The sequence below is a fragment of the Taudactylus pleione genome, unplaced genomic scaffold (genome assembly GCF_031769625.1).
Source record: "Taudactylus pleione unplaced genomic scaffold, aTauple2 ptg000015l, whole genome shotgun sequence".
Taxonomy (NCBI): domain Eukaryota; kingdom Metazoa; phylum Chordata; class Amphibia; order Anura; family Myobatrachidae; genus Taudactylus; species Taudactylus pleione.
In genome coordinates this window covers 16761598-16787841 of record NW_028284417.1, presented here as the reverse complement: position 1 = coordinate 16787841, position 26244 = coordinate 16761598, and the positions used below count along the sequence as shown (strand labels likewise).

Genomic DNA, 26244 nt, shown 5'->3' with positions numbered 1-26244 from the left:
AAATCTTGTCTGTCCTATATATCTCACATGTTTGTCTCATTTATCTTTGCAACCTTATATTAGATGCTTTGAAGTTGAGGTTTTCCATATAAAATTTTCCTCAAATTAGAGCATCATTACTACAATATAGCAAAGTAATGTTTCCCTAAACTGTCCCTGTCATTGCTCTCATTACTCTGTTCCACAAAATGCATAGGAGAGAAAGTGCTCAGCCATCATCTGTATGCCATTATCACAGAAAATAACCTATATATATGTGGATAAACCATTGTATGCTAAATATTTAGCAGATTGTGAAAAAAACAATGTGTGCTGCATGTGCAAAAGTTTTGGCATCTGGTCTGTTGAATAATACTTTGTTTTAAAAAGCCTCAAAAATTCTTTAGGTCGAGGCCAGGAGAAGACCATTCCTGAGCAGAGATGTACTGTGACCCTTCTGGTGTATCTGTTCACAACAACCAGGGCTCATCTAAGGAGCTATCTGAGGCCTTGGGAATACAGATAATTAATTACCTGTTACAAACAAAGCTGGGAAATGCTATAAGAAGATATTTAAATGCTTTCAGCTTGGAACTTTTGTCCGGAACATTTTAAGAGGAAATGTTAAAGTAAAAAAAAAATTGTGAACAGACGAAAAAAATCAGTGCTAGATTGTAAAGTGGACATATATGTAAAATAACCCACATAAAACTGAAAAGGACCTACAGAAAGGTTTAGCTGATGCTAGAATAGTGGTCCGAGATCCATACCGTGCTGGATTAAGGCTCTGGAATCTGTAAATCGTGGAACCCCACACCACATGCAAGTCTTCACTAAATATCGAACTGAAATCATAAAGTGCTCCATCATTTCCCATACAGTTCAGCATTGCAATAGGTAGGCTGAAACCTACAAATGCTCAGTGCGGTATGCAAGAAAGATTAACAAAATGGGTTGCAACCTCATTTCCTTAAAAAAAATTTACTTTTATAATTTAAATACACACAGCTGACCAATAGTGGCTGTGTGCAATTATAAAGTTTGCATATACCTGTGTGTGGAATATATAGTGTGACCTCACCACATCAGTTTGGAGCTACGTGTGGTGCCTTTATGCAGTATAAGAGGGAAGACCACATCCTCTACCGATTCTTCCCTGGGAAAATGATTACACTCGCAGCCTAATTAGAGTATTTTAATTGCTCGGACCAGTAGGAAGCTGCAAGTTTCTGTTACTATTGGTTGGGGCTATGGGCCTCCTAACTGCACTGGGTACCAGGAAAAAAAAAAGTGAAGCATTTGAATAAATTAATTTTCCTTATGTTAAGCTTGGAGATGGATCTATTGTGCTTTGAATGGCAGCTAGCAGCACAGGAATTAATGTCTTGTGGAAGGAAGAATAGATTCACCAAAATATGATGAAATCTTTGAAACTAATGTACCGGAGTCTGTAATGAAACTTTAAGATGAAAAGTGGAAGGATATTTCATCAAAACATACCTACAAATCTATCCATAAGTACTTGCAGGACTTTGAAAATAAGGGTTTTGGGATGGCCCTTAATCACCACACTTCAATATTGAATAGCTACAATGAGATCTGCAATGAGAATACAAGAATATTTGTGAGCTGTAAGAGTGGTGCAAGGGTTGAAACAAGTTGGTAAAGCATAAATAGGAATAATCTTGTCTGGCAGTTAGAAATTCCTGGAAGCTGTGAGGTCTACCAAAGGCAGTGTTACTAGGTACTAACTTACAGGGTGCTCCAACTTTTTGCACATGCTGGTTTCATGGTTTTTTTTTTCTCTATCTGTTAAATTCAGTCAATTAGAATTTAGACCCAAATTTTCCAATACAATGGGCAGAAATATGCTATGTTTAATGTTCTGCCCTACAACTGCAGAGGTGGTGTTTATTTTTACAATAGCAAGATGCAATTTGCGGAAGACGCTCCAAATTATTATAATATAAATACAAATCCAGGAGTGTTTATTTAATATTTTTGCCCCTTTTAAACCTAGCAGACAAAACTGGTAGTTCCTTCGTCAATATGTTGATTGGAGATTCCTGACACAGTTGTAATGTTATTTAAAGCATTTTAACTAGGTCTGCATTATAACTTTCAACATGATCTTTAAGCATAATGTTTAAAGTTATCATGCCAAGACTGTTCAAATGCTTTAAATAACATTACAACTCTTTCTGCAGTTTGTCGACATATTGACTGTTGCCAGCCTTACTGACGACCAGCCATATGTATCCCACCAAAACTCTGGTCTGTTCTTCAGGAGGAGTTCAACTTCAATCCATGCACCATCACTCCTTCTAGCTTGAATCCTACATTTTATGTTCAATGTGGTTCTACCATGGTTATGTTTGCCCAGGTGAATGCATGCAATGTGCTCCAACTTGGCTTCGAAGAGTGCTGCTCACATATATAGCTCTTTGTACACTGCCGAGGAGCTGTGATATAAAAAATAAGCTGCCTGGGAGAGGACATTGAATGTTCACCCCTCTGATGCTGCACCATTTCTCATCCCGGTGATAAACCTATTTTGGCACTTTTCGGGGGGGGTCACATTCCAACATCAATATCTGTAAATATGCAACACCCACAGAAATTTACATTGTTCTTTTCAGAAGCTTTGTATTTACTGAAAATACCATTACTTTATATACTTTCTTACACAGCAAAGCAAATTTTACAAAGATGACCAAAAAAGTGGTATATTTTTTATTTTTTATTTTTTTTCATTTTTGTAATTTGAATTTGCAAGAAAGTTAACTAAAGGAAATGGTGATGTTTCTACATTAATACAAAGTTCGAAAAATGCAAAAATAATATATGCTCTTGATATGATAATACATTGTTTTTATTTTTCACTAGTTTTAATGAAACCTGTAAAATGTGTAGGAATAATCCTGTAGCTAACAACCTATACCATTTTGAAAAGTAGACATCCTCCCTATTCTTGCACTTACTGATATCTGCAGTGTACGGGGTTATTCTCTGGTGATCACATTGATCACCAGGCAAAAACTAGTAAGGGGCACCTAGTTTGAAAGAGATACCTCCATTCTTACAAATGAGTGTCCGCTGAAGTCTCTAGGTACCAGGTTGAGGTAATTCCTTGACATGGCTTAAGGATACCGGAACACTTTGCCTTGATGGCTTTGGCAGTGCCCTGCTTCCTCTTTCATCCACCACCGCCAGTAACTGCTCATGTCGTGTGTGTCCCTCCTCCTCCCCTTTGATCTCCTGCAGTATTGTGGAAGAGTTGGGGCTCATTCTTATATACTTTAAGGTTTATGCTGAGGACAGGTCCTACTTTTCAAACTGGATAAGTTAAGTAGCTTGACTAAGGAGCCAAGTCAGAATACTTTGCAAGTGTTCTCCTAGGTACTACAGTACACAGTTTATTTTTCTTTTTAACCTCTCGTATACATAGTACATCATTTACTACAAAGTGTATAATTAAAATGTAAATCCTCCTGAACCTGGAGAAAGGTTCTCTTTAAGGGTGTTATGTACTTTACTTTCCACAGTAGTCTTATAATGGGCCTGATGCAGAGTGAGTACTAGGGGTAAATTTACTAAAGTGAGAGTTTTTAGAAGTGGAGATGTTGCCCATAGTAACAAATCAGATTCTAGCTATTATCTTCTAGAAGGTGCTTTTTAAATGTTTAGTAGAATCTGATTGGTTGCTATAGGCAACATCTCCACTTTTGAAAACTTTCACTTTAGTAAATTTACCCCCTAGAGCAGTGATTCCCAACCTCTGTCCTCAAGGCACACTAACAGTCCTGGTTATAGGGATATCCATGATTGTGCACAGATGGTTAAATCAAAATAACTGAGGCGCTAATTAAGTTACTTGTGCTCAAGGATAGCTATCCCTAAAACCTGGACTGTTAGTGTGCCTTGAGGACCGTGGTTGGAAACCCCTGCCCTAGAGTGAGGGCACACACACATGTATAAATGCAGAGTTGCAAATATGTGACACTTGCACCCCTTTGGCCTGGAGAGGCCGTATGGGTGAGTTCTCATGCAGACCTCAATTACAGTATAGGTGAGCTCACACAAAGAAGAGCTGCAGATATGCCTTTAAGTAGATGTGTACTTTCCTACTGCTTGAGGACTCAGGCAGATACCAATAAATATGGTGATGAGCAGAATTTGTTTAAAAATGTAGAAACAATAAATAAAAATAAAAAAAACAGCATTCCGCCCACTAAACATGTTGCCAGTATAGGCTGGTATTACCAAAATCGTGAGCACAAACAGTGTGTGGTTCTCCGAAAAAAAAAACACTAACACATCTACCACTATATCAGGCAAAACTTCCATAATGTGCATTGGGATCTGTAATTTACCTATAAAGGAAATCTAAAACTGTCACCATTGAAAAATTCCTTTATTAGAAATGAAAACACCCTTGCTCTTAATTTTGTCTCCCCTATAACCAGGGGGTCCTCCTGACTGCAGACTTGCAATCAAAAAGTTTATATAGAAGACAACACTTTACCAATGAGAGAACTGTTCCTTACCGGAGCTGCTATTAAAATGACCAAACCAGTTTTAGAAGTACCAGAATGGTTTGCCATGGGAGAAAATATCAGCATAACCAAACACTTTGGGCATGACCGCTTACTGGGACCTATAGTTTCCCAGCAAAAAATAAAATCTTATGTCACTACTTCACACCCACCATATCAGGGATGTCTGATCCTCCCTAGTGCTCCAGTAGAGGCTATATTTTCCTGGTAGGGGGCCCTGCATTTTGTCAATAGCTGAACAGGCTGATTGGCTACGGCAGGAAGACACCCATCCTGCGTATCTCCCTGCTATGGTGTCCCTGTCTCGGCCTGTTGTTGCCAAATGTTGGTAGTCTTTTTGTTCACGGGGGACCCCATGCTTTTTATCCTTCCAATTTTGCCACTACCAGCCTGGGCCATGAGCACTGGTGCTGGCAACTTTTTGGCAGGGAGATCATTATTTTAAATTACTGTGTAACACCGCTAATTACCATCAAAACAACCATGTTTAATAGTCTGTCATCAAGCTTTATTCAAATGAATGCATTACTCCTATAATTGAACATCACAGATCTTAGGGATCCATGCAAATCTTCATACAGGAACAGATCTGCATACGCATTTTGATGCCATAAAATATTCAAAACTTGCATTCAACTCTGCATCAGGCCAATGTGGTGAGTGCATGTGTGTATGCATACACACACACACTCTACATTAATCGTAGTATTATGTGGGTAGCAGGTGACAAATCATTTATACATAGTGTGTATGTAGCTTTAAGTAGTATTTGAGTACAGCTTGGCAATGTATTTAGCCTTATAACTCATTTTGTTCTGTAATCACTGCAGTGGACACATTTGCAGCTCCAACCCCTGTGTCCACCGCTTCTCCTGCCAAGTTGGAGTCCTCAGCGGTGTTGGACTTATTTGGAGGTGGGTATACAACTACTTTTTGGTCTTTTCTTATAGAAGGTGGTTTTCTTCCAAATAATATCCTATAATAAAATCCTTGGTGGTAAACTGCTGTGCTATTATTGTTATAGCTAATAACGGAACCCTGGCTAAAGCTGACATTTGCTGGGCTATCTGGTCTTTATGAAGAAAGAATATTGTATCATTACTGTGAGCAGTGCAATAAAACATATAGTAAAATGTGTAAGGATTTGGTACTTAATGACATATGGGGGTTAATTGTAAGTTGAAATTATTTCATTTATGGGAATGAGATTTAAGAACCAAACAATTATACATTTACAGAATAATTAATTATAAGTCAGTTAATAGAGGTCATCTACTGACTGCATTTGGTTACTTGTTCTATAATCTGACTTGATTTCTTTTGGGTTAATATCAGGCATCTATCTACTTTGATATCTACACAATAGCAACTGATCTAAATCCCAACCACCCGTGCAGTCAGTTTATATGAGGAATTATTTCCTGAAGACAAATTTATCAGTGGGATTTGCACAATTCGTGCATGATTGTGAGTCACACACGCTGCCAATTTTGGACACGGTGGTGCAATGTTTTTCTACTGCAATTATATGTCCCGCGCACGGAGTCCCTATGTTGGAATAGGCGCACAGTCTCTGAAATGTATTGGGTGTTCCTGAGCGTCTCATGGCAGTGTCGTGAGTGTGTATAAAGATACTTTGTTGCTCACATTGGAGGCCATACTCTGATTTACCAGCACCTAGTGTTTGACTGGTGCAAGTTTCACAGGTTCTCACACTCTGCCCTCAGGACCCCAAACAGTGGATGTTTTCCAGGTCTCCTTCCAGAATCACAAGTGAAATAGCTGCACCTGTGGATCTTTCAAAATGTGTTAGTGAGTAATGACTACACCTGTGCACCTGCTGTGTGCCCTGGGAAATGTGAACTGTGTGGGGACCTGTGGACCAAGTTTGAGAACAACTGAAGTAGCTGATTGTGGCATCTAACACACCGAGCAGCATTTGAGCGTCTAATAATTTGCAAAGTGTCTGTCCTTGCACATTCAGATGTATAGTAGGGAAGGGCTTTGTAGTGGTATTAGCATAATGTTGGTGGCGCGGCTGCGTCAAAATAAGCGCACACGGCCACCGCTGCATCCGACTCAGAATTGGCCCTTTAGGTGTTTATTAGATTTTTCTGTTTAACCTTTATACAAAAATTAACATACTATTAAATACATCAGAGATATGCGACATAAAGATGTGTCCACATACCTTCAAGTCTCGTTAAACATAACGCATGAGCCCTGGTAGCGCCAATCGTCTTTTCATGCAACTTTTTACCTTCAAATGTTTCTTATTCGCAAATTGGTGTGAATAGGACATATAAGTAGCATCTGCTGATTAAAATGATATGTGGCATGCCTGTATTCTGTGTCCAACTGCAGGTGTATCTGCATGAGAATAGCTATGTTACCGTGTCAGTGGCTGACAGGACTTTGTTAATGGACATTGTCAGTGTATATCGCATGTGGCAATTTATGCCTGTGAAGCTTTTTGTTACATTTCTTATTGAAGACACACAATTCCAGATACACACAACCACTCTGGATAGAAGAACACATGTTTACCTTAGCACCAGTAGTGTGGATCTGAGGGTCTTAAATTTTGTCAACAATTGGGCTGAAGGAGGAGAAAGGACCACATTACTGGTTAGATGAAGAGAGGGAGGCCACACCTCACCAATAAGAGCAGCTTTGCAGAGCTTACTCCCTGGGTGGCATTATTGTGGTATAAGCAAGCCTGGCTTCTTTAGTTCACATAATCTGGCCCAGTTATAGTATGTATCATTGGTAAATTGCACTAAATACTACTACCAACTTTTTGGACCACTTTTAAGCTGATGCAAGGCTTCTTCCCAGCCCATGTGATAAAACATCTTGTTACGGGTTTGATATAGTCACAGTTATAGTTGTAATATATAGTTTTGTTGGTACATGTAAATAGTAGTAGAATCTTGAATGCAGAGAGATCCCCAAATTAAATGTGTCAGTTTCCACTTATATGGAGTCCATAATGCATTCAGATAGACCTGTAAGGTATGTATCATTTCACCCAGATCTGCACAGCATCTGGAGGATACATTAGCTGCTCTGTTACATCTTGAGACATTGATCAATGCACAGTGGCTTAGACATAGGCAATATGAAAGCTTTTGTGTCACTGTGACATTTGCTGGATATTTGTGTTGGGTCATCCCTTTGTACCTTACATTCCTAAGATAATGCTTTCATTTTTTGTGTTTTGTTAATTAATATTCCAATCAGCTTATTTATACAGAGGTATGGAATCTGAATTATTATTGCTTTGTTTTCCTAACAGAACTGATGACTAATATATTACATGTTCTTTTCTTTTCCTCTCTACTTGGATGGTGCAATAGATGCATTTGGAAGTGTAACTGAGCCACAGCCTGCAGCCTTGGCACCTACTAATTCCTCAGCTTCAGCGGATTTGCTGGCTGGTAATTTTCCCTTAATTGTTTGGAACTTAATTTTTTTTATATGATTGATCTGTACGTATAAAGATGATGTAGATTTATATTAGAGAGATTCTGGTGACATTTACAAAACTCTTCTACGAAGGATGCCCGTAAGAAGGTAGATTCAGGGCACTGGACATGAAGTGGCCAGCTCTGAGTCTGATTTGGTCACAATGAGTTTAAATCTGATCTTGTAGATTACAGCATAGTTGGGCCTAAGGACAAGCCAGAATGGGATGTAGTCATAATCCCGGCAGTCAGGATGCCAGCCCCAGAATCCTGACACCTGTTATCATCCCGGCGCCAGCATTCCGACGGTAAGTAGCGAGGTTAGGGAGGAAGGGTAGGTTTAGGGTGCAGAGAAAGGGGGGGTTAGGTTTAGGGGTAGGGCGAGGGTTGAGATACTTACTGACAAGGTGTCTGTATCCTAACCCTGCTGGGATGCCGGCATCTGGATTCTGACTGCTGGTATCCCATACCCAACCCGCCAGAGTAAGTGGCCCACTAAAACACTGTAGCACTAGACATGCATTCCGTTATAAGTTATGCAACACATCTGTCCTATCAGCAGATCCAGTCGCACATCAAATGAATCAGTGCAGTCTCCTGAGACTGCTTGTCACAACAGTTTGCAACTAAAATACATTTGCAGGCGAAACAGATGCTCGGCACAAGCCGGGTCACATGTTCGGTGCAAGTGCAGCAATAGTTTGAGGACACATCTGTATAAAGCAGTAGGGTAAAAAAAATGGACCCATAGAGGTGGTGACTAGATTAGTTTCTCAGGCACTATCATATTACTAAACGTTTTTACCAATAAGCTATGGAAATTGCAAAACTTCATTGGCTTATGTAAGCACTTCGTAGGAGATATATAATGTGCTAACTTTCAATTCTTGTCTTCTTCATGTATTATTTACCCTAACTGTAATAATAAATGTGTATGAATTGGATATATTATCTGTATTGCTCAAATAATTTCTGTCTCTGGAGCATTACATTTGCATAATTACATTAAATATTACCCAGACACTCCCCCGTACTCTTGGCCATCTATTACTTATTAAGTTGAGTTGCAGTGCTCCTGGCAGTAACTGTATGAAGAGAAGTCTGTGTAGTTGACATTACTTAGTAGTAACCGTTGTTTGTATTTTGCTTTTTGTTTTATCTATCGATCTGTTTCTGCACTTTCTGAATAACAGCAAGGTTCCATATGAGGACCTATAGCCATTCTTCTCTCATGCATTTGGAGCAGTTGTCTGAGGCCATCCAGACTTGTTTACCATGAACCACTTAAGACATTAGATAGCACAGGGTAAGGATCACATAAGTGATCCCCAATGCTCACATGCTAAACATGAAAAGCTTATATAGTACACTTGGAAAACCCCTCAGATTGGAGGTACATGGTAGAAATTTGTTAAATACATATGAGACAATGTGAAGAGGTAGATTTTGTATAAGTTACTGATGATAAATGATTTACCAGTGATGTTGGAACAGTGCAGATTGTTGTCTGTTGTTAGATTGGACAGACAACACTGTCAGTATACCTTTTAGAAGTTTTTGCTGTTCACAGGATGGTGAACGATGGGATGATTCAAAATAGACACGTAAGCACTTGGCTAAAAAAGATTGTGCAGAGAGGAATGGTTTGCCATTACAGGGGAGTTTGGAAGGATCAGGCATTGCTCAAAAGAAATTGCTATTGTGATATGTGGACATATATGATATGTGCAATTATTTATAAAGGGTGGCAGTCAGAAAATGGTACAGAGCTCTCCTAAAGATAATGACTGTTAGGGAGAAGCAATTTGGCTAAAATACTATTTCTACAAACTCACATCTTAGGCAATAGTCTTCCTAAGCTGGATTTTTATCATGTAAAGGATAGTTTAGGTATTGTGGCTATTACAGAGTTGGAGCTGCATTTATATGTAAAGAATCAGAAAAACAACCGTAGTACAGGGCATACTGCAGATACGATTAAGAGTATTTGGCAATGAGGTTTTTCTAATTGCTATAATTTATAGACCATTTGGGAAAGATGAACAATTAGATTGAGGAAATCACTGCCTTATCAGTGGAAGGTGGGGGGATATGGCAATTGCTAAATTAGCCAAGAGTAGCAGTGACATTCCTGATGGCTCATGTGTGACATCAGTTAGGTAATGTACATACAATAAATCCAGCTTAGACTCAGTTCTTGTAAATGGAGATGTAGGGGCCGACACAGAGTTAAACAAATGCATGGATGAGGAGCATATCTTGGGTGTTTCTGCAATGTGAATGTGCCAAAACAAAAGTGCACGCATGTACAGGTGATAGTCGGACACATTTCACTCCTCTCCATTTACCAATGAAGAGGTGGAATTGGGTTGTATTGGGGAGTTCTCATGTAGGCTAAGTTTACTGAGGTCATGACAAAGCAACTGAGACCCATGCACAGATGAAAGCAAGCATAGATCCACCTGTGTAGAATTGTATCTTTTGCACCTAAAATAAGTTGGGTGCAAGTGCGTATTGATGATAATACTGGTGTCGGGATTCCGGTGCCTTTATTCTGAGCGCCGACAGCCTGGATTATGACTACATCCCATTGCTAGAGTCTTGGTGACAGCAATAGGTACAGAAAGACCATATGATTCTCCATGAAAGTGTCAGTTACTATGGGGGATATTTATCAAAGCTTGGAGAGATATAAAGAACCAACCAAGCAGCTCCTAACTCTGATTTTACAGGTTGTGCTAAAAAATTACAATTGGAAGCTGATTGGTTAGCACTTTCTCTCTCCAAGCTACATCTCCTACCTCCCTATGTGCTATCCAAACTGCTTATATGAAATTTAGACACTCCATCACTGGAGACAAACAAAACATCTAAAGATGGTCTAACAGAAAATTATAATAAAGAGCAACTAGAAGAAAAGAGAGGGTGATAAATATTTCTCTATGTATATAGGTGAAAAGGAAAAAAACAGAAGGAATAAAGGACATAACCTATACACACCTTTTTAGGTTAATTTTAAGTGACAAAGAAATATCAGACTGCTTGAAGTAACTTTTTTCCATTTGAATCTAATGATAATGATTAGGAGGGTCGCCAGTCCTGCAGACAAAAATATGTTTTCCATGGAAGAGGTGTAACATTAATTAAAAGCAGATAAATCAATGCCCAAGAAGGTATACATTATAGAGTGTGAAAAGATAAAAGGGCACAATTAATCAAACTATTAAACCACAGCTCACAGGTAGAATTGCAGGTGATAGGATTAGACCAGGGTAATTCCATTGAACCGAAACCAGCAATAGGAAGAATTTGAAAGTTAGAGTTGTGAACCTCATGTCAATTGTAGGCAAATAATGAAATTGTCTATTTATTGTCAAATTAGAGATCAGTGGCAACAAAGATTCCTCCAGGGATCATGTCAAATAAATCTAGTGAATTAAAAGCAAGGCACTTGACTATGTATCCCACAATATATACTGTACTTCAGAAACCTTGGTTCAGACTCAAAAATAAGGTAATGTATGGACATGGGTCAGTGATGTAAGCTCCAATGAAAGGATGTAAGTTATCCAGTGGACTGTGACCGTGCAAAACGCCTTTTTAGTATCTCTGTATGGTGATAGAAAAATATTTTAAATTTTTATTTATTTTATTGCATGTCCAACTGGAAGCATGAATAAGACATTCTGGTGTCAATACACAAGCATGAATCTGCACAGTTTGGTCCTACTTGTGTAGATACGATGTAGACTGATAAAGCAGTAAGAAATGTTATACAGCTACCAGCAAATTGTCACACTGCTGTGTGCTGGGATGCATTGGGACCAGGGAGACTGCTCCGCTGAGCAGGGACAACAGTCTCCTTTCCTCTGCGGGGGTGTCATCACACTGATCTCGTGCCCCCTGGATTTGCCCCTGGTAGAAGAGCTCACATATCCCCCCTCAGTGCGGGTGTTTATTTTTTCAAAATTGGACATGACCACACCTCCTTAGATTAGGCCACATACCCCAGTAAATTCTGATTTCGGGACTAAGGGGTTTATGTATCAAGCAGTGAAAAGCATAGAGAAAAGTGGACCAGTAGAGAAGCTGCCCATAGTAACCAATCAGCTTTGAAGTAGCATTTATCAAGTAAATCTATAAAATAATAGGTAGGAGCTGATTGGTTGCCATGGGCAATAAGTTATCCACTTGTCCACTTCTCCACACTTTTCACTGCTTGATAGATAGAACACTAATTGAATTAGGCCGGGGGATCAATTAGCTGGCGGTAAAGTACCGCAGCTAATTGAATTCCCCACCATTGTTTCATATAAGAAGAGGTTACCACAATGTCTCCGTTCGCCACAGCAACACTTTTTTTTTTTTTTTCTTCCCATATTTCCCCAAAATGTTGCTTTTTTTTCTGTTGTTTGAGGCACAATCTCTGTGTGGATGTTCTTAGATTTAAGGTGTGTACACACTAGACGCCATTTGAAAGATTTTGCCAGTAATGACACATCGTTACAACAAATTAGTTTTATCATCCAGTGTGCATGTACTAGGTCGCTCATGATGCGTGCTTCCGCGGGTCGCTAACGACATCCCCAGTTGTTTGTACTGGCAGCTCAATCTGGGGATGTCGTTAGCGATGCCATGCTGCCGAATGCAGCATGTCCCTGCTCCCCTTCCTCCCCCGCCTTCGTTCCGTCGGTGCCGGCATCGGCAAGTGTGTATGCACTTGCTGATGCCAGCACCACCGCCTGGTCCGTCACTGACTAGATTGCTGGGTACACACATCATTTAGTGTGTACCCAGCTTTACAGAGATTCAATAATTAAATTATGATACTTCAGGTTTTTCGTTATCACCTTGAGAAAGGGTTCTCATAGAAACAAAGGATCTATTGGTATCTAAGGGTGACAGTGGGTTTAATAGCTGTTTTAGAGCCTTTTCTTTCCATTAGGAAATCCTAATATGAAGCATGTGGTGCTGGTACATAGTTACTTGCAGATATTACCTGCTGCTTATTTCTTTACTATTTATTTTCTATTTCACTGTTTGGTTTAATACATTTATTTGTCGTGCATGTGTAACAGCGAATAAACTGATGAAAAACCTGAATCAAACGAAAATAAATGATATATTTATTCCTAGTCTCTGCTTTGTTTGAAGGATTTGGCGGTACCTTTATGGCACCATCTCCAACACCGATTACCCCAGCACAAAATACCATCATTCAACCCAACTTTGATGCAGCCTTTGGAGCCAGTCAACCTGCTGCTGCCACTACCACAGCTCCTGCAACTACTACAGCTGGCAGCTCGTTCGATGCCTCAGGTCAGTTTGTACATGTACTGGGATTGTTATTGCACACACTGTTTAGTAAAAACATTTCTCAGACTGAAGTAAATTGACCTAATTTCTTTTTTCCATGTTTCAAATTTTGAATCATGTATTCAAGTCATTTTACTGCCATAGTATCTGGATAGTATCTCCCAGTGTCACCTCAATATTTGAAATGTGACTAAATGTCTGCAGTATTGAGGAATGAATGCACTGATGTGCTAGTAGGAGTAAAAGTAGGTGTGGCTTTGGGCATGTTGGTGCAGTGTGATTGTACATAAATTCAGTAGCTGTGGCTGAGTGTAGGGCACAACGATCACCGTAAGGGGGGGAAATAAAGTGTAAAACTGCACGTGAGCAAAATGTGTAATAACGCTTTCAGTTCGCAATGCCAAGTCATACCAGGGATTTTGTACATGGCTCAGTCATGGGTGCGACTTGACTGAGACACCTTTCAGATTGGTGACCCGGCACGCTATCACGTAGTGAGCTGGTGCTTGGAGATGAGATCAACCCTGCTCTTTACCAGGCTTGAAATGCTGGGTCGCTTGACTCGGGTTATTTCAACCTGGCCATTCACTTCACAGTAACCTGGGTTGCTGCGCGTTCACGTGCGATAACCTGGATTATTGCTGGCAGTGTGATAGGGTAATATCCAAAGTTGAGACTGCTTTCTCTAGTGTTCACTGTACAGAACTGTTTTATCTTGGCTTTATAACTGGGGAGAGGAGAGAGAGACAACTTTAAGCAGGGAGAACACTGCTTTGATGTCTTTCATTTGTATGCAGGTCAATCTTAATTCATTAAAATGTATACTGTAATACTTCAGCAGATTGCTGTTTGGTATTACAGGTATAGCATGGGGTAACTGTGTGTACCTTTCTCACAATGGTTGGGTTTTAACCTTGAATAAGATCCAGAATGCAAGAGACTGCTAACAGAGACCAGCACTTTGTGGCGCACTCTCATATTGTATATAGTCGTCGTCCCCCCCCCCCCCTCCCCGTCCCCTCATGCTCATCAGTGCTGTACCTGCATAGCTTTGTTTTGACATTGAATCTTAGAAGCTGTTGTAGAATTGTTCACCTGCCTCCTGACCCAAACCCTGCCCTCTACACTAGTGCATCATTTGTTTTGTGGTTTTAATGTCCTATAAAATGTAACTAGAAAGATATTTGCATGTGTATAATTTAACACTGTACAGACTTGCGCAAAAAAACAATGTGATTATACAGTAATAAACATGGCACAAAATAATGAAATGCAAAGCTTTTCTGTGCTTACTTTTACTGACTTGGGTATCACCATGCTATAATTTTTATTTCATTTATTTATTTTCATTTTCACACTTTCCGTGCTGGGCTGTGCTGCAATGTTACTTTGGTGAGTTTTTGTTTAAAACCAGTCACTAAGCGCCCTGTAACGAACCAGTTTGGAAGAAAATGACTATCTAATGCTGTTTTTCATCACCCTCACCTGCAGTGGAAAAACATATAAATGTAGCATGCATATAAATAAATGGATTGTCATCTGATATACTCATCTGCAGGATTATTTTTGCACGATTTTAAGTCTTCAGTCTATACTAGGGATCCACAACTAGTTTTGGTGGGAGTTAGTACTTACATGAATGGACTGCAGTAAAACTAAAGTTGCTTGTATGTAAAAACATGTTGCATTTACTACAAGGAGAGAGGAGTCTATAACATGTCTCCCAACATTGTTACACAAGATCCTTATTGGAACATAAGTGTGCAGTAGTGTGTCACCAGAGGAGCAAAGGCTATCCCATGTAGTGGGAGTGATAGTTTCACACATGGTTCAAGTCCTGCCCTTCCCTGTAACACAGGGGTATCCAACAAGAGGCCTTCCAGCTGCTTGGAACTACATATACCAGCATGTCCTTTACACCATTTTGCTAAGATGTGTAGTTCCACAGCAGCTGGAGGGCCGCATGTTAAATACCACTGCTGTAACACATATGGTCTCCCTCATCTTCATGGTAACCTTCCCACTCCCCAAACCCTCTGTTGTAACACATTTAACCCTCACCGTTGTAACACATTTTTTTCTTCACCTCTCTAGTAACACACATTTTCTGTCCCTAACCCCTACCTTTGTATTAAAACACTTATGCCCCCCACCCGCTACCTTCAGTAACACAAACATTCTTTACCCCCTCAGCTCAATAGTAACACACATTTTCTGCCCCTTCTCCAGTATCACCCCTCTTCCACCTCGGTATTCACCCCTCATATTTGTTGTTAGACATCCCCCCCCTACACACACACACACACACACACACACACACCTCTGTATTAAATATTCCCCATCACTACTTCAGTTATAACATTCTCTCCCCTTGCCTCTGTAGTAAGAATCGTTTTCTGCCCCTCAACTTTCTAGCAACACACATGCTCCCACCCCCCCCTAACACACATGCTCCCACCCCCCCTAACACACATACTCCCACCCCCCCCTAACACACATGCTCCCATCCCCCCCAACACACATCACCTCGGTATTCCTCCCTTCATATCTCTTATAATGCACAAGCACACTTTCACGTCAGTATTCCTCCGATAATTTCTGTATTAAAACACACACTACCTCCACCACTTCAGGAACACACACACACATATGCGTGCACACACACACACCCCTGTGGTAACACACCTTCTCCCCCCACTGCAGTAATGCACATTTCCCTCACCTCTTGCACATTTTCCCCCTCACCTGGAAAGTAAAACACATTCCCCCTCCACTGTAGTAATAAATTTCTTGCCTCACTCCTGTAGTGGCATATTCCCTCGCTCTTCCGCTCCCACTGATGTGGCACTCTACCCTGTAGCAGCACATTGCACTGCAAACTACTTAACCAGACAGTGATATTGAGTGCCCATCCCCTCAGCCACAGTGAGACACCGTACAATGCAGGGCTGGTACCCAGAGCAAAAATATTGCCGCAGAAAATGGCTGGAGTGAGTGGAATTTTGCACCACTTCTCTATAATTTTTATTGTGTGGTTGAAATCTATTATCTGAGTATCTTCTGTGCTTGACTGTCAAATCACTGCAGTTAGGAGGTAAATGCTCCATATAATAATCTGAAAGTGAGTGGGATTTAAATTCTATAGAAGGCACCTAATCTGATGTGCTGGAGATCCACAATGAGTCACTCTTCACATTTCTCCCCATAACAATACAATACATACAAAACACGTGGGGACAACAGCGTTTACATTGGCTGTGTTCTGTGGACCCATTTCTTATTTGATCTCTACCAATGGTCTTTGCGAGGAATTTATTACAGCATCTTATAAGATCTGATAATTTGGGTTGTATTAAATGTTGTGCAATATCCATATAATCTTTTTAAACACTTTGAACCAATATTTTTAGTGAGTTACATTTTCATGATCACTCCAATTTAAGAATCCTATTATCAGTAGCCTTTTTAAGGAAACTCCTTCATGTACTGTTGCAACATCAATAATGGTCTGTGTATCACATAAAAGGCTTAGTGAGGGACACTGAATAGTTTCCACAATCCAAGTGTTATTGAATGTTGCACCAGCTCCTGCAGGGTATCCAGTCAACATTCAAAATGTCGACCACAGAATGTTGACATGTTCCGATTATCAATAGTCGACATATTCAAAATGTAGACATTAATGTTTTTAATTATACTGTCAATATATGGCGTTAGGGTTAGTTTTATCTAAAAACAAAAAAACAAACAAACCTGTTGACATTCACAATGTCGACATACTGTAATGTTAACATGTCATCTGGATATTTTATACATGTTGACATACTGAATGCTGACATTCTGAACATGACGATATTATGGTGCCAACCTGCTCAATGCCGACACTCCTCATGTTGACATACCATACCTATTCCTGTTACAATGCATATACAGTACACTGCATCTTACTGTTTTGCAGATGACTAATATGGGTTTATGTCCAATATGGTAACATGCATAATATTCTTTACAGTGACTTGTGTATTTTAATGACCTGTTTTTACACGCTTCTATATGAAGACCTATTTGGATTTTTTTTTTTTTTATAAGTTAAAGCCTAATTGAATAATATGTAGGTGAAGCCACCCTCCTCATCTACAAGTGGTGCTGTATTTCCTGCTTTACATTCATTATCTATAGTGCTGCTATTGCAAATGTGTCCAAATTGGAAGTACTCAGATCTGTTGCATCTGTCTCCATGTACCTTACCTGGATTCCTAACCTCTTACCTGTTCTTCCCTCTTCAGTATTTGATGGTTTAGGAGATCTGCTTATTCCAACCATGACCCCCACATCACAGGCATCCTCTTCCCTCACATCAGGAAATAATGCTGGTAGCTCAGGCAAAGCCCTTGGCGGTGACCTTGATACCTCTCTTGCAAGCTTAGTAGGCAGTAAGTGCAATGTTTCCCAAAATGTTATTTCTTTATAATTGATCATTTTAATGTGTAGGATTTTTCCCCTTTTCTTCTAATAATTCAGCATTTGTTATATATAATAAACGTGAAAGATTCCCTTAAAAGGCTGATTTTGCTGTATGGTCTTTGCACTAGGAAGCTTTACTAAGGGGGGAATTCAGTTAGCAGCGGTAATTTACCTCAGGTGAAAAAGGGAGGTAACGTTTGGCTTTAACGCCCAGGGCAATTTAATTAGAGCCCCTTTTTTCCGCCCGATAAATGACCTTTCTAACGTGCGTTAACAAATACAATCCAGGATAAGTTCCTAGACCTATGGGTGAATGTGGTCACGGCACCCGCAAACTGCCTATTTAACATGGATTTCTTACTCTAGCTCAAAAAAAATCCTTGTTAACTGCAGCTTTTGGGCTGCCTTCAGCTCTAATTGAATAGCCCTGCTGCTTCATTTAGCCTACAGTAAATTACCAGGCTAATAATCCCCCCCAAGTCTGCAGGTGGTACTTGTGCCACAATGATACCTGATCTATTGTCGCCATCTCCGTACATGTGCAAGCTGACATGCGCACAATTGCAGGGGCCCACTGTTTATCACTCATCTGCCTTGGCAATATTATTTTGATAATTAGAGTAAAAGAAAAAATATCCTTATTGTTATGTGGCTGCCATTTATAAATGTTGTCTTCATATTCCATTTCCACTAATGAGCACAAACTAATATATATTTAAAAAATAAATAAAAATGTGGGGGAGGGGGCTTTACAAATGAAATGAGCATCTTTTAAAAATGTTTTGATTTAAAAAATGCTTTATTCATCATCCGGGCACTATGTGATTAAAGCTTTATGTTCAAGTTGTCTTTGTTAAGGTGCGTACACGCTAGACGATGTGCTCATGATGCAATATCGTGAGCGATTTCCCTTGAACTCTCCCCGGCACTCCAGGACACGATATGGTGGTAAAACGTGTCCAGTCTGGCTAAAGATCTATCGTGCACAAAATCTGTCTATTGCACAAAATCGTGTATGAGATTGGCAAATCTTGCCTGCAGTAGGCAAGATCTGAAGATGCGATGTACGACCAGCGGGTTCGCGCATCGTGATCGTGAGTGGACACTCACGATTTTGGATATAATTTACACGATTTGTCGCTCCGATGTGTCAAAATCGGGCAAATCGTGTAAAATATCATCTAGTGTGTAGGCACGTTTAATCCTTTTTTTTTTTTTATTATTATCATCATTATTTTGGGTTTTATAGAATCTTTTCAGACTTATCTAAATAAAGTTACTCCAAATTAACATTTGTGTCTTCTGTAGACTATATCAAAAGACTATCCCCAAAACTTTGTTTTCGGGATGTTTTGCATTTGGAAATCTGCAGATATTCCTGGATGACGACTGCATTATCACATTCATAAGCACCACATGTAATAAAATATAGTATAAATTCTTCATAATGCTTCATTGTTGCCATAGCTCTTGCTCACATATTCTAATGGCTGAAAATTGTTTACTTCTTAGATCTTGGCATTTCTGGCACTACTGTTAAAAAGTAAGTAACGGTCACCCTAGGAGCTTAGAACCGGAACGAACAACATTGTAGTAAATGTTGAATTATTTTTTAAAAATTGTGTGTTTACAATTTTTGCTATTAGAGAGAGCACATTTTATCAGGCAGGTAGTAATGTGTTATACATCTGTATTTCATCCATATTTCTAGGAAGGGTTGTAGTTCTCTTACTATTAAATCATGTTCTTTAGAAGGAGTCCTTTTTGTCTTTTAGTTCCTTTCTGCAATTGTTTCAGCTATTACTAATGAGTGAACTTTATCTCTTTGGGTCATTCCATGGTAACTCGCGTTACAAAGTGACATAGTAAACAATTAGCATTTCCTGTAGACTGTTATTGTAAAGCATGACCTGACATTATTTTCTCAGTAAATAATAATTTTGCTTAAATGTATTTTTTTTTTCTAGAACGGTAAGGAGGTGACAGTTGTTTTTATTCAAATTGTTTTACTTGAACACCGGGGGATTCAGCTGCGGATGCAGGAGCTATCGCAGCTGCCAGAGCCGTAACTGCTCTTTCTGGCACAGGGCACCAAAAAGTCTATTGGCGTCCCCCTCATATTTCAAAGGGACATAATGCACCCAAAAAAGGGCCATGGCTTCATGGGGAAGGGCCAGGGAACAGATAGGAGAGGCCAGGAGATGCTGGGGATGAAATAAGAGGAAGCTACAAGCAAGAATGATAAGAAACAGAAATTTGACAGGCCCAAACAGCGCCCCCTGACCTGTGGTGCCCTGTGCGATGGCACCGGCCGCATTACCCTAGCTACGGCCCTGGCAGCTGCCTATGACTTGTTAGTAGCTGTAATATGGTCATGCAGCAGGAGGTGACTCGCCTCTAGCATGCATCACTGGTCCGAGCATCAGATCATTCCTTTGGCCAGCTGAGTGACCATGGGGGAGGAGATCCTGGCCTCTAATTCCCCCCCCCACGACACACACACCTCTGTTTTGGGAAACAGAGGTAGTCCCCCTCTCCGCCCACGAATGGCAGCAGACTGTCAATCAGTGATCAAGCACAGGTTCCCGATAATTGGGAGTCTGCATTCAGCTGAATCAGGCACACAGTTAACATTTTAAGGAGGGCATTTGTAAAAGATCAAATCTAGACTCTTACTGTGCTTGTCAGTTTTATTCACTTTAAGATTTAATAATTTATTATTTTTTTTTATGTTGCTATATATGTGGCACCAAAATAAGTGCAATATCCAATAATCTCGTCAAAATTGATCTGGCTCATTTTTGGTTCTGCCGTTAATGTTGATTGTAGAGGGCCACTAAAGTCTTCTATATGCAGTCATCTTTTCATTGCACTTCCGGCCAAACTGGCTAGTGGTCTTTATGCGCAGGCCACCATGCTACAGGCATGAATAAGGGATATTATAAGGGTTTGTCTACATGTAACTGCGCCATGTGCAAACTGTGGTTGGGTTCCGAGAACAATTAGTATCTCATTGAGTTAAAAATTTAGTTTTTAATGATGGCTGCTTGTTACAAAATGCATATCTGATTATTTAGAGGAGACCTTCAGTGGAATGCTGGTGAGAAGAAGCTAACAGGAGGTGCCAACTGGCAACCAAAGGTAGCTCCGGCCACATGGGCATCCGGTGGTCCATCAACTGCCCCTATGGTAATGTCATTTTGTAATAATGATTGCATCAGTACAATGTTATTTTCTCTTCAGAATAGTTGTGTGTATGAGAATATATATATGTATGTGTGTGTGTATGTATATATAATATTATATGTGTGTGTGCACAAAATAAAGGCGTACTCTAGGGTCTGTTGCTGCAAAAGGTACTGGTCACCACCAAGTTTCGTCCAACGTTTCAGATTTATTATTTGTCCTCATTACTTACACACACCGATCAGCCATAACCTTAAAACCACTGACAGGTGAAGGTAATTGATTATCTTATTACAATGGCAACTGTTATGGGATGGGATTTATTAAGCAGCAAGTGATTGCTCAGTTATTGAAGTTGATGTGTTGGAAGCAAGAAAAATTAGAAGCGTAAAGATCTGAGCGACTTTGACAAGGGCCAAATTGTGATACCTAGACGACTGGTCTGAGCAACGGCAGGTCAGTATGCAGTGGTTAGAACCTACCAAAAGGGATCCAAGGAAGGACAACCTGTGAACAGAATACAGGGTCTTGGGCACCCAAAGCTCGTTGATGCTCTTGGGGAAAGAAGGCAAGCCCATCTGGTCCAAAAGAGCTACTGTGGCCCAAATTGCTGTAAAAGTTCATGCTGGCTATGATAGAAAGGTGTCAGAACACACAGTGCATCGCAGACTGCTGCGTATGAGGCAGCATAGCTGCAGACCAGTCAGAGTGCCCATGATTACCCCTGTCTACCTCAGAAAGCACCTACAGTGGGTTTCTGAGCGACAGGACTGAACCATGGAGCAATGGAAGAAGGTGGCCTTGTCTGTTGAATCACGTCTTCTCTTACATCATGTAGACAGTCGGGTGCGTGTGCATTGTTTACCTGGGGAAGAGATGGCACCAATAGCAAGCCGGCAGAGCAAGGTGATGCTTGGGGCAATTTTCTGCTGGGAATTCTTGGGTCCTGGCATTCATGTAGATGTTACTTTCTCATGTACCTAAACATTGTTGCAGACCATTCCTGATGCCAGTGGCCTCTTCCAGGAGGATAATACATCCTGCCACAGTGCAAAGATTGTTCAGGAATGGTTTGAGGAACATGACAGAGTTCAAGGTGTTGACTTGGCTGTCAAATTCCCCAGATCTCAATCTGGGGGATGTGCTGGAAAAACTATAGAGGCCCCCCACCTTACAACTTACAGGACTTAAAGGATCTGCTGCTAACCTCTTGGTCCCAAATACCACAGGACACCTTCAGAGCACCAACTCTGGCCAGGAAACCGATCCAGTAGTGGTGTCATATCCAGTAGATGGCGAGATGTTTTAGGCAAATTCTGATGCATGTATATGACATTGCCTCTGAATATCTACTTCTTATCCATTGACCTGTAATTTTTATAGCGCACTTCACATCAGTCCCGGCACCATTCTTTACTGCATAGAAGTAAAAATTAAGTAAATATGTAATTTTAAAGCAATCGTTGAATCCCGTATTATTGGCTTAGTATTTGGCTGAATAGAAGTTTCATTAAGTAGATTTGTGTGGATCCAAATGAACCTGCATACAGATTTCCAATTAACTCCACAGTGTGGTTTTAGAGCCATCATTTGCAGTTGCTAAAATAACAGTTAAGATGTCATGAATCAGGCACCTAATCAATTACATTCAACAGAATCTGAACTTTGTCTGCAATTATTACATCTTTGAAGAAGTATTTTTTTAAATCCCTCATCTCCCCCACAAGTGTTTTCTTTTATTTGTATCACTATTACAGTTCATTCAAGTAACCTAACAGTATTTCTGGTTCCTTAGCAAGGAGGTATTTCCCCTGCAAGTGCTGGATCCCCAGCAGCAAGTGCCGCTCCAGGTGCACAGCCCGCAGCAGGATTCAGTCTGGTAAGTCTACAAAGTCCATTTCCATATTTGTTCCATGTCATTATAGTTGGGGGGGTTTCAGCATTCAGCAGGGCCATGTGTTAAAGGAAAGTCTACGTTTGACCTGTGTAGATTTTTGTTCTGATTCTTAGCAAAGTATAGTGAACTATAATTAATATTACGAACTATGCAAATTTCTAGCGATAGCTCTTCGTTATACGTGTCTTGAAATGTCTAAGTATATAAAAAAAAATGAATTCTTCTTTTGTGTGCTTTTAACTAGCCTTCATCCGGAACAGGCGTACCAATGATGCCCCAACAGCCAATGATGTATGCCCAACCTATGATAAGGCCGTCATTCGGTGGAGCTTCTGTTCCTGGTGCCCCAGTGAGATTCTGTTCGGTTTTATGCTAGCATGTAGCATGACGTATTATTGTAAGTTTGTAGTTTTAGGGTTTTGTTGCTTTGTATTGACTTACCCTTTCATTTGTTGCAGCTATCTCCAAGTATGACACCTGCTTCACAGAGCCCAAAAAAACCACCTTCAAAGGATCCATTAGCAGATCTCAACATCAAGGACTTCTTGTAAATCTGTATGGTAATAACACAATCACTCTTACTATATTATTATATGACAATTGTCATTGCATTTTGAGACCTGCAGACCTAATTTATTGTTAAGTATTCTCATCTTTCTCAAGTAAGATAACCTGACTGATCTAAACAAAACAAAAATGTAGCTTTTGCATAAGGTTTATCCACTGTCCTTTCCCTGCTCCTTCATACATCTTAGGTAATATAGGGCCTGATTCAGATTTGTATGCCAATAGCATCACTGCTGCGTATTTGGATGCTAAAATATGCTAAAGCCGCAAGATGCGTCAGAAGAAAAGACACTACCTGTCGGCAGTGGAGATCTGAGTGCTGCGTCCAAAGACGGAATACCGAATCACGTCACGATGGCCGCAGTCATTTCTCTATTTGGGGAACGGTCCCTGTTGCAGATCATTTCTAACCCTGAAATAGCTGCAAGGAAAATATAAGCAGCGCTATGGTGGTGTAAATTAATCACAGATACATATAAGTAAAATACCTTATTTATTAAAAAATATATAAAATATTCTATTAATCAACCTATAATCATAAGCATCATGTACAAAAACTTATTTGTAAACCTACAGTGTACATAAGCATTACATCAATCAGTGTGTATAACATTCTGTGTGCAAATATATAAAAAATCTATTCATAGTTAGGTCAATGATTAAGTTCAGTCCAGATCAATGTAAGAAAAAAGTCAGAAAGCAGTCTTTGCTAGTAAATATGTAAGCAAAATGATTGATCGAGCCGGCTTGCCCACAGCAGGATTCAGTCTGCCATGTGCTCCACCATACAGTCACTCACCGCCGGTATCCAACCACTGTGGTATTTTAAAGGGGCAATTGGAGCTGGCTTGCGGCCTGCCAGATGAAGCTCCTATGCGATTGTAACCCAGACACCACCGGTATACACTCTCGCTGGTCTCCAGATATTGAGATGTGTAATAATGAGGGGGCCAGCGGAGCAGGCTTGCAACCTGCCAAATGTGGCTCAAATGCGACTAGGACCCCCCTAGTCTCAAATTCTTGATCTTTATTGAGCAGAATGTTGCGTAACCTCAGCGGTGCAACAGCATGCAAATAATTATGCTCCTGGGTAACAGCACACCAGTGTGTTAACTGTCATGGATAGCCGCAGGCAGAAATAATGAATTTCCCAAGCACACCTTCTGACCGGTTTCTTCCGACAAACAGATTTTTTTCAAAGAAAATACGTGCAGAAGAAACCGGTCAGAAGAAGGTGTGCTTGGGAAATTCATTATTCCTGCCTGCGGCTATCCATGACAGTATACACGCTGGTGTGCTGTTACCCAGGAGCATAATTATTTGCATGCTGTTGCACCGCTGAGGTTATGCCACATTCTGCTCAATAAAGATCCAGTATTTGAGACTAGCGGGGTCCTAGTCGCATTTGAGCCACATTTGGCAGGTCGCAAGCCTGCTCCGCTGGCCCCCTCATTATTACACAACTCCGCATCTGGAGACCAGCGAGAGTGTATACTGGAGGTATCAGGGGATGCAATCGCATAGGAGCATCATCTGGCAGGCCTCAAGCCAGCTCCAATTGCCCCCTCATTACTACACAACTCAATATCTGGAGACCAGCGAAAGTGTATGCCGGTGGTGTCTGGGATACAATCGCATAGGAGGGTCATCTGGCAGACCCCAAGCCAGCTCTGTTTGTCCCTTTATTACACCACAGTGGTTGGATACTGGCGGTGAGTGACTGTATTGGAGAACACGGCAGGTTGCAAGCCGGCTCTATCAATCATTTTGCTTACATATTTACTAGCAAAGACTTTCTGTTTTTTTATTACATTGCTCTGGACTGAACTTAACAATCATTGAGCTACAGTAACTATGAATAGATTTTTTTATATATTTGCACACAGAATGTTATACACACTGGTTGATGTAATGCTTATGTACACTGTATGTTTACAAATAAGTTTTTGTACAGGATGCTTAGATTATAGATTGATTAGAATATTTTTCAATAAATAAGGTATTTTACTTATATGCATCTGTGATTAATTTACACCACTATAGCGCTGCTTATATTTTCCTTGTCTTTTTAATATTGGGTTGGCTACCCATTTGCAGTTGCTTTCGGTGGTGTACAGAGATATCACTACCTCCCAGCGCCTAGTTTAATACTGTGTTGTACTGAAATGGCTGCAGCCTGTCAATCAGGCTGCGGCGTCCCGGCTCGCAGTGGCATCGAATAATGCCTACTGCGGCCACAGTGCAAACGCAGTCCACCCACCATCGGATATGTACGGAAACCGACACACTCATAGAGGCACCCCATTATGATAGTGTTGTAGATGTGTGGCAGTTTCCATTCCTCTTTATTAATCTAAGATGAGGGCGTTCGATTGTAACATCAAAGTCTATCGCTACACTCCAGCCTATCACAGACATGGAGGATCAGTGGTGGCATATTTCTTTTCTTTTTAACCTGTCGGCCACTGCTCATCCATGTCAACGGCCGGAGCCCTGTGTGAGGACACTGCAATTAAATTAAAATTCAATGTCCATGCCAGCCCTGACGATAAAGTAGAATTACTGCACCATAAAGTGGCCTCTTGTTTCTTCCTTTGAATAACTTGGCAGTCGCAGAAGAGTGTGATTGATGTACTACTCATAAGTCAGTGTTCCATAAACTTTCTGAAGCCCTATTACTACCCACAGATAGATAAGCTGATTCATATTTTATATAATGTAAGCATATATACTTTGGGATCCTTCTTTTCAATAAAAACAAGACCTCATTCCGCTTTCTCTACTATTATTATTATACTTTGTTTATATGGCG

General features: G+C 40.3%; 1 protein-coding gene across 1 annotated transcript in view; it reads left to right on the top strand.

Annotated features, from left to right (window-relative positions):
• Positions 1-26244, top strand: part of SNAP91 (synaptosome associated protein 91) — a 148436-nt gene that overhangs the window by 120500 nt on the left and 1692 nt on the right. Inside the window, exons 21-29 of the mRNA XM_088471880.1 lie at positions 5366-5449; positions 7895-7975; positions 13157-13321; positions 17605-17751; positions 19295-19325; positions 20860-20971; positions 22764-22847; positions 23110-23214; positions 23324-23425. Coding sequence (XP_088328006.1) covers positions 5366-5449; positions 7895-7975; positions 13157-13321; positions 17605-17751; positions 19295-19325; positions 20860-20971; positions 22764-22847; positions 23110-23214; positions 23324-23416 — 902 coding nt within the window. The 3' untranslated portion in view covers positions 23417-23425. The remainder of the gene's footprint in view (positions 1-5365; positions 5450-7894; positions 7976-13156; positions 13322-17604; positions 17752-19294; positions 19326-20859; positions 20972-22763; positions 22848-23109; positions 23215-23323; positions 23426-26244) is intronic.